The sequence below is a fragment of the Oreochromis niloticus genome, linkage group LG23 (genome assembly GCF_001858045.2).
Source record: "Oreochromis niloticus isolate F11D_XX linkage group LG23, O_niloticus_UMD_NMBU, whole genome shotgun sequence".
NCBI classification, from domain to species: Eukaryota; Metazoa; Chordata; class Actinopteri; order Cichliformes; family Cichlidae; genus Oreochromis; species Oreochromis niloticus.
Genome location: NC_031986.2, coordinates 13,522,459 through 13,531,914, shown reverse-complemented (window position 1 = coordinate 13,531,914; position 9,456 = coordinate 13,522,459). Strand labels below are relative to the sequence as shown.

At 40.2% G+C, this 9,456-nt stretch overlaps 1 protein-coding gene and 1 non-coding gene across 3 annotated transcripts; one reads left to right on the top strand and one right to left on the bottom strand.

The window, feature by feature from the left end:
* Window positions 1–1,025: 1,025 nt before the first annotated feature.
* LOC100707934 (sodium/myo-inositol cotransporter) lies at window positions 1,026–9,055 on the bottom strand. Of its 2 annotated transcripts, XM_019352280.2 has the most exons (6): window positions 8,891–9,055; window positions 7,890–7,965; window positions 4,407–5,334; window positions 4,123–4,318; window positions 2,846–2,973; window positions 1,026–2,743 (listed from the first exon to the last, which is right to left on the bottom strand). In XM_019352280.2, exons 3-6 carry the CDS (start codon window positions 5,032–5,034, stop codon window positions 1,497–1,499), a joined length of 2,199 nt encoding a protein of 732 aa, XP_019207825.1. In that variant the 5' UTR covers window positions 5,035–5,334; window positions 7,890–7,965; window positions 8,891–9,055; the 3' UTR covers window positions 1,026–1,496. The 2 variants fall into 2 exon arrangements, with proteins under 2 accessions (XP_019207825.1, XP_005460721.1); XM_005460664.4 differs by lacking the exon at window positions 7,890–7,965.
* Window positions 5,470–5,551, top strand: trnal-aag (transfer RNA leucine (anticodon AAG)). Its single transcript has one exon. It is a non-coding gene; the product is annotated as a tRNA-Leu (tRNA).
* Window positions 9,056–9,456: the final 401 nt, after the last annotated feature.

Genomic DNA, 9,456 nt, shown 5'->3' with positions numbered 1-9,456 from the left:
ACACAAAAACAAATCTGGCAGTCAATTTATGTTTTCACCTGATATCATCAAGTGTACGGTGTTATAAATGTGGCACTACGGGAAAAACACCTTATGTACCTATATGCAAATGAGTACTGGGCAATTAAACCTAATTTATAAAATTATGCTAGCAGCTCATTGACAGCGTCATAATTTTTGTAAAACATGATTTACAACTAGAGCAAGTTCACTAATGACCTGTGTAAATTATACACTGACAGACAGTGATTGTAAAAACATAAGGTGCATTAAAATAAACTTTGTACTTATACAACAGTGCTCTTTGAGTCATCTTCTGTCATTATTTGTACACATTTACTCATGTTAGTTCAGAATCCAAAATCCAAATGAATTAAACATATATTATACATATAGTTCAGCATATTGTCAGAAAATATAAATTTACTATAAACTGTATATAAAAAATATTAGATTAGATTATGTATTTATTTTGGTCAAACTCTACTTTCTGAAATCACATTTTTCTTCTTTTGTATTTGTATTTTCCAATAGCCTAACACATGACATGTCTTTTGATTATAGGCTAAAGGCAAAACATCAGAGCTTTTTTCTCTACAAAAGACTAAAACCATGTAAAACACCAGCTTGGTGTTTTACAGTATTGTACTTACATACTCTAAGTACAATACCTGGAGCAGCGGTCCCCAACCTTTTTTTGCACCATGGACCGGTTTAATGTCAGACAATATTTTCACGGACCGGCCTTTAAGGTGTCGCGGATAAATACAACACAATAAAATGACACAACCAAGACAAAAACTGTGGTACTTTGTAAATATAATAATAAACACGAATTCACTGTGTAATTGTGTAACTTTATTAGCAGCGTCCTCCTGAAATGCGCCAACAGCACTGAGAGTAACATCCTCCTCTCTGCCCCTTAATGCTATCTGGTCGCTATGGTAACGTGTAAATATTTCTTTCAAAATAAGACACACAACTACAACTCGGGAAAAGACCCAGGGAAACCGAGTTAACGATACAAACCCTGAAAACTGAAAATTTCACACCTGAGCCTCAACTCTCGCGGCCCGGTACCAAACAGCTCACGGACCGGTACCGGTCCATGGCCCGGAGATTGGGGACCGCTGACCTACAGTATATGCGTATGTATGTATATACCCAGCACAACAAAAATATATGAAAGGCAATGTGGGTAAATGCTTTTTAAAGGGTTTCACTTTGTCATATATATATATATATATATAGGCATCTAAGTGTATTGCTAACTTTTTGTGCAACCAAAATATAGGTTAGTACATCTCAAACTCTACCATCTTTTGAATATTGAATAACAAAATAAAATATGGTAGCCCCATGCCTTTTGTATCCTTAAAATGTGGCTTTTGTTAATTTGTGTAATGGGTAATTAACTGTATCAAACATGCCTGTTCTGTATTTCTTGGACATTCATCTACTGACAAATTTGGCCTTCTGTTTGGAAATAACTGAACCTATAAGGAGAAATAGATGAAGAGAAAGATCCCAACTGAGCAAACCACCACCAGTGCGATGTTTAAGATGATTCTGGTTGTTGGAGGTTCATAGAGAAGCTCCTCCACCATCTTCTCCTGTTCTTGAACTGTTATGGCCTGATCTTTGGATAATTCCTCCTTGAATCCACAAAACCAATCCAAAGTCTTAATACAACATCCACGCTCCTCTTTTGCGTCCCCTGCACCACAGCTCTCGTCTTCCTCCTCCACATCCTCCACTCCTCTTGTTTCCTCATTTTCTATCATTTTGGAGCCTGAACTCTGAGCACAGCCACCATTCTGTACTGAAGGGATTGCTTCTATATCAGTTGCTGTGACATTATTACTACTTCTTGATTGACCATTTTCAAGATTTGCCTCAGAGCCATTGAGCAAGTTTGGGTTCTTGGGACACTTTTCTTCACCAAGAACACCATTTCCATTAAAGGCTGAGTGATTTAGGGGTTTCAAAACATTGACGTCTTTTTCAGCATTTTTTTCTTGATTTTTTAGCTTCTTTTTCTTGTTTAGTCCCCAGAGAGTAGTGGTTTTGATTTGTCCCTCTTCGGGTGGAGGAGTGCAGAGACTCACAACAACAGCCACCAGAGATGATATCCAAAACAAGATGGCTGCCACATACATGTAATGGATATCTTTGATGAAGGATGGGCGTTCATCAGGCTGATCGCAGTGTGGCTCTCGATAAACAAATGCCAAAGCCAAACGGAGTGCTCCAAGGAAAAACCCTACCATCCCTCCCCAAAAGGCACCTGTCTCATTACAACGACGCCACAGGATACCAAGCAGGAAGAGAGCCGCTATGGGCGGAGTCAGATAATCTGATACTTCTTGGATGTAGTAGAATATCTGGCCTCCCTGCATTTCAATGATCACAGGCACCCAGGCGATGCTGATGATCACCATGAAAACGACAAACAGCCTGCCTACTATCATCAGCTCTCTGGACGACGCCCGCTTTCGCAGCATCTTGTAAATATCTAGGGTGAAGATGGTGCTTGCAGAATTAAAGATAGAGTCCAAGTCGCTCATTAGAGCTGCAATCATAACAGCCATCATCAACCCGCGGAGACCGACGGGCATTACTGACATGACGAGCCTTGGGTAAGCCACATTGCTGCAGCCAGCTGCAGAGCCACACACTTCAACACAGTGCTTTGGACTGATACATGCCAAGTCATCAGCGAATAAGATCCTGGAAATCATTCCTGGAATCATGATCACATAGGATACATCAGTAAGACAATTAGTGAGTATAGAGTCAGAATTTTAGCTGTGTAAGATATTCATAGGGTGGTTAATGTCTCTACCTGGGATGACAATGATAAACATAGGCAGGATTTTGAGGAAACCGGCCATGATTGTTGACCCTTTGGCATGAGCAATATTCTTTGCTGCCAGAACCCGCTGAACAATCACCTGATCTGCACACCAGTACCTGGAGCACATAAACACAAAAATTAGTCTGCTAATTGGTACTTACCTCTATTTAGTATACTCTGGACTACCTGTGCCATTTGTAATGACCCCAAAAGTTAGCTTTGTGAGAACTTTTCTAGGGACATTTCTGAGACCGTGCTTGTTCTGTGGCTCCATGGAGGGTCTCTCAGTCAGTCCTTCACCTCAGATCTCAGTCTGACAAATCATGAAACATTTTCACTGAAAAAAAATGTATGTTGACACTGAAATGACTTTATAGGTCAATCATTGACCACTGGGATATTTAAAGCCTTTATTGGACTTTCAGTGATGTTAGAGAAAAAGAATGAGAACTAAACATCATTAAGAATTTCCATCCATCCATTTTATTCCACTCTGCCAATTTAGGGTTGCGGTGGTTTACAACCTATCCCAGTTGCCATAGTGCATGAGGCAGGTTATACCCTGGACAGGTCACCAGTCTGTCACAGGGGTAACTCAGGGAGACAGACAACCATTTACACTCACATTCACTCCTATGGCCAATTAACAATGACCAATTAACCTAACCCCACTAAGTGCATGTCTTTGGACTGTGGGAGGAAACTGGAGTACCCACACAGAAAGATTTCTCAATTGTCAGATTTAACTGCTTGAAACTGACCTTATTGCCAATAATGCCAACCTGAGGAGTTTGGATTCTTGCTCCATGGCTTGAACCAAACCACGGACCTTCTTGCTGTGAAGAAGCACCACTCAATTTATATGTGTTGCCTCTACTTTAAGAATTTCTAACTGTATAATTCATTTTTTTTTTGAGGAAAATAAATCTTATGCAACATGTGTGCAAGGTCCTGGCTGCGATGCCAGCGAGCAACCAGGACCTTGCACACATGTTGCATGGTTGATTAGCATACTTGCCCTAGCGCTACAAAACATTAAATGAAGCATGCAAAGCCAAGGAGCAAGAATAAATGCTCCTCAGGGCAGCATTTCATGGTAACAAATTCAGTCTACTTTAACTTAAAGCAATCAAATCTGACAGGTGGCAAAAAAAGAAAAACACCTGGCTCAGAGTAAATCTTTTAGAGATTAGGAGTGTTTAAACACACAAAGCTGTACAAAACTGTATTGGTAAGGAAATTAGTCTTGAAAGAAATAGCATTACCAAATAGAGGCAGGAGTCTGGCCCAGTAAGAAACCAAGCCATGGCAGGTCTGGATCCTGGGCTGCTCGGAGGATCTTCAGACTATCTGGCTTCGGAGTGGCATGGTTATAGCAGGACTCAGAATACGTCAGATTGGGTGAAGACAGCAAGATGGCGCTGATGTTTGGAGTGGCCTCCATGTAACCGAGTCTCACACCTTACAAAGACATGCCAAAACATGGTTTAGCATTGTTTAGTTAAACAACTGGCATAAGTTCATGAATGCACAAAAGAGAAACAAGGACCTTCGAACCCTCCCACTTTGACGAGGCTGATGCCTGTTAGACAGAGTGCCCCAGCAATCATGAGGAACGCTTGAACTGTGTCCGTGTAGATAACAGCAACCAGACCTCCGGAGATGGTCAGCAGAGCTGTCATGGCGATGAGGAGGAGGATGGACAGATAGAGGTTCCAACCTAAGGATTCCTTGATGAACAAGGCTCCAGAATAGAGATCCACAGACAGCTTGGTGAAGATGTAAAGGACAAGAGATAAAGCAGCAAAGTACACCTTCAGTCGATTCCCCCCGTACCTCTTGGACAGGTACTCTGGCATGGTGTAGACGCCACACTGGATATAGACGGGAATAAACATCCAGCCTAAAAACTGGAGCAGTAATACAGCATTGAGCTCCCATGCAGCCACGCTGAGACCGCTAGCAGCACCTGATCCAGCCAATCCAATGAAGTGCTCACTTCCTATGTTGCTGACAAATAGAGAAGCTCCCACAGCTGCCCAGTTCATGGAGCGCCCAGCAAGGAAGTAGCCGCTCACTGTGCTCCTATTGGCTTTCCACATTGCAAGGAAGCCAATCCCTAACACCAGGATGAAGTAGATCGCTACGACGATCATGTCCGCCGCTTCCATAACCATGTTTAAAACCTTTTATGGCTATATGGCAGAAATAAACTAAATGTGCCCAATGGCGAATTTGTGACACGGCTTCAAACGCTTCATCTATAGTCATCTATATCTTCTTATATACACAGACAGTGTAAGACGTTTATGAAAGAGACATCTGAAACATTTGCATCTGTTTCTTAGGAATTACTTCAAGCACTATTGACTTTTGGATCCTTGGTAGTTAGCTCTGGAAATCTGTGCAAGCTGTGGTTTGGCAGCACACAGGATGGCATTGGGTTGTTCCTTGGTTTTACAGAAGAAGTGCGATTCCTGCAACAAGATGAACAAAACATAAAGAACAAGTTGCATGACCAAAGCAATGCAAAAACATGTGAACAGCTGAAAATGGCTGATAAAACAAGGAGACAATATTTGCTTAGGAAACACAGTGGGTTGCCAAATATCGGTAGCGTGGCCGAGCGGTCTAAGGCGCTGGATTAAGGCTCCAGTCTCTTCGGGGGCGTGGGTTCGAATCCCACCGCTGCCATAAACAGAATTTTTTTTTTTTTTTTAATTTATTTAAATGAATTTCCCAGAGGAACCCACCCAAAGGATTAATAAAGTTTTATCTATCTATCTATCTAGATTAGAACACTTCTTTGCAGTGTAGATAAGCTGTAAAAGGTTGCGAAATGAGGTGATATAATGGTTCTTTTGTCTCAAAACCCAAGCATTAATTCTTGTTTGTAAAAAGCTGACTGAATTGCAGTGGAGTTAACTGTAAATCTGGCTGCCATATTCAGTGTGTACACATGCAGAAATGCTCCAGAAATCATGTAAGATATTCTGTTCCCTAAACCTTGTAATCTGTTCAGTGTAAGAGAAGTGGTGCAGTCAGTGGTTGAACCTTTCAGAGCCTCAGTCGTCATCCCAAGTTGGTCACCTATTAATTTTAGCCTCTTACTTTAACACTCCCAGCTAATAGAGCTAATAGAGACATTGTTTCAAAGAATTATCATCTTGCATAAAGATTTACCATAAAAATAATTGCTGGTATTTCAACTGTTGTAAATGAGTTGTTGGTATGGTGGCCCTGAGAGGCCAAACGGACTGCAACTTAAGAAAACACCAGTAATAACAAAAACGCTGCAAAAGCACACAAAACACAACGTAAATAGGAAAAAACACAACACAAATAGGAAAAAACAGAGTTCCTAAAGCACAAGGGAAGTGTTTCTGGGGAGACAATAACCCGACGGACGAGTTGCAGGAACCAAAATATGCTAAGAATTGCACTGGGAGACAGTTAAAAGAAGTGGAGGATCTATCAGTGTTGTGAGGAAAGAAAAGATGAGAGGTAAGTGTGTTAGCCTAACTATTAGCCTAAAAATCCGTCATCAGTATTATATGAATCATGATAAAACACGCCTACCATGTTTTGGATTCCTGTAACTGGTCTGTCAGGTTATTGTCTCCCCAGAAACACTTCCCTGGTGTTTTTTCCTATTTGTGTTTTGTTTTTTCCTATTTCCGTTGTCATTTTTCCTATTACCGTTGTGTTTTGTGTGCTTTTGCAGCGTTTTTCTTATTGCTGGTGTTTCCTCAAGTTGCAGTCCGTTTGGCCTCTCAGGGCCACCGTATGTTGGCCTATAATCTGTCAAATATATCGCTCAGAAATAGCATTGAGTCATTTTGAGCCAGAAATAAAAACTTTTGTCAGAAACTGCAATCAGTTTTTGGTAAAGTGAGTGTTATATATCCTCCATTTGTCTAGGTAAAAGGCCAAGAGGGCAGCAGAAATGGCAAAGAATATAAAATAAAAATTCTATAAAGATATTCTCAGTGGCTGACAAGAACTAGATTGATTATAATGTAAGTACAGTAATGCAGAGTCATTATTGTACTTACAAAACAGGTAATTTCTTTATTTATTATGCAACCCCTTTATAAATCCAGTCCACACTGCAAAATATTTATTGATATAAGCAGAGATGTTAGACAATGGGTGTCAAACATAAGGGCTGGGGGCCAGAATCAGCCTGACACAGACTCCAATCCGGCCCACTGTACTGGGCTGCCCTTGTTCACATTGGAACGTGTGAACAAGGGCATAAATTTTGGTCTGTATTCTGATAAATTTTACAACTTGTCCTGCTTCCCCTGATAAGGACTTCCGCAGTAACTGCTCATACTACTCCAAAGTAAGTAAGCAACTGACAAATATGATCTAATATAGAAATTACACAATAAAAAAATCTGTCATTTTTTGTGAATTTACAGAAACTTTCTGTTCTGACAGGACAATCTGAGCAATGAGCTACCAGAACTTTTTTGTGATTTTCCGCATTTATTTCTTACTATTTAAACCCAACAAGTCATGGTGACAGATTTCTTTCATTTAATACAGCAGCATTTCTTCATCCTGTAGATAAACCGAGACATACTATTGACATTACAATTCTTTTTCTTATATCAACATATTCTCAGAGATTAAATGTGCAGTTAAATGTCTTTACACTGAGAGATATGGGAGTTTCACTGGTCTGGCCCACTTAAGATCACAGTGTGCTGTATGTGACCCACCATGTAAAATGAGTTTGGCATCCCTGCATTAGACATAAAAACAAAGAGAAACATCAGAAATCACTCGAAACTAACTTGAGACGTGTAATTTGAAAGAACTTTAGCAAGCAGGTGGCGTCTAAGGAAAGCTGGTGTGCAGTTACGATAGAGGGAAGCTGCATACATGCACCAGCATTGCTTTGTTACATTGGGATAAAAGGCTGTAAGACTGGCTGAATTTTACAGAAGTGATGTGTATGTCAGCTGCTGCTATCTAGTAACAACTGCAAATCCTTTCAATAAGCAAAGCAATCACAACCCACGATGCGGGACTGTAGTATGAGGGTCCTGCATCAGGGCCGGTGTTTGTGTTTGCTGTGTTTGTTGCGGTGCTCTGATCTGTGGAGGATGACAAAGGTTGACTATCTGAGGGTCTTTGTGAAAACAACATTTCATATACATAGGAGACCTAGTGCATTTCCAGGTAGCAAGTTTACTCTTGCATGAGAGTCAATATTAAATTGAAATAATTAGCACATGGTTAACCAGAGTCTTGAGGGAAAGGCTAAGGAAACATTTTTTATTTCCAGCTTTCTCAGACTTGAGTATATTTGCCCCCTTTTTAGGAAACATAGTTACCCAATTTTAGACCTGATTCACTTCACTTCTTTAAAATACTGTTGGGCACTCTGGAGGATTTTATGACAGGAACCTCTCAGTACTCCTGTGCTGTGCTTCATGCTGGTTCTTTTGGTTATGATTTATCTGGTGCTAATACTTCAAAACACCTCTTTGTTCTCAAATTAAAATCATAAATAGTGTTTGATGTTGCAATATAACCAAATAATATATTATGTTACATTCTGAAACAGTTCCTGTCACTCTGCTTTCTGCCACTTTATACTTCCGTTTTGTTTTTTAAGCATTAATTCAAAAGGACCTTAAAAGTCATAATTACCTGCTTTATTTAATTTGTATGATTTACAGTGTCGTAGTTAATTTCTAATAAAAATATTTCCTGCTCTGTTATTAATATTAGAGTATAATACGGGTTATTAGTTGTCACGCTTGACTATATTACCACAGTCTCTGTTTCCATAATCCTGGGCCATTAGTCTCAGTCTCCTGTCATATCCTCTTACAGTCCTGCTACTACTTTGTGAATGAATCAGCACGTTCCTACAAGTCTATTATTAATTGCACACGTATTTCATTCGCAGCATATGTTCATTAGCATTAGCAGTAACTATGAAGAGGTAAAAAAAAAAAAAAAAAGTTTCTGAATGTTTTCGAAGTTTCACTTTAAAGAAAAGCTCAGACTCACCTGTTTCCTCTCCGAGTGTTTCCCGGGTTGAACGTTAACCAGCCGTTTAACTACCGGACCGGTCTGACCGGTCTGAGCGCGACACCGCACGGAGCGCTCCTCGGCGCAGCCTTAATAAAGGCACCGCGAGCCTCCGCCCACAGCAGCATCGTCACCTTCAGGTTCGAGGAGGGCGCTCGTGGTATGCAGGTGCTTTCCACTGAGTGCGCTGCAAGCATGTACATACAGGTTCAGCATTACTGATACCAATACCGACTCTATGTAGGAGAGAGCAGTGTGGCACGATTAATGAAATGAATCATCATCAATTTTCAAATTCTAAACACATATGGACCCAATTTTAAATCACAGTTTTTACACTCCACAGTAATTTATGTTTATTCATGTGCTTGTTATTTGTCTGTCGCATGACAGTCAACACAAAAAAGTTATTTTGTGCACATTTGACGTATATTAGTTCATTAAAAATGCTAATAATTTAGTGCAGTTAAGAGGAATACATATTGAACTCAGAGGATAGAAACAAAATATCAATCCTGGCGCTCTAGTATCGATTCAATACCAGT

Coding starts and splice junctions, on each gene's coding strand:
- LOC100707934 (XM_019352280.2), bottom strand. CDS start 5,034: ATGGTTATGGAAGCGGCGGACATGATCGTCGTAGCGATCTACTTCATC. Junction 4,319..4,406: donor CAAAGTGGGAGGGTTCGAAG/GTCCTTGTTTCT, acceptor TGTCTTTGTAAG/GTGTGAGACTCGGTTACATG. Junction 2,974..4,122: donor CAGACTCCTGCCTCTATTTG/GTAATGCTATTT, acceptor TATGTGCTCCAG/GTACTGGTGTGCAGATCAGG.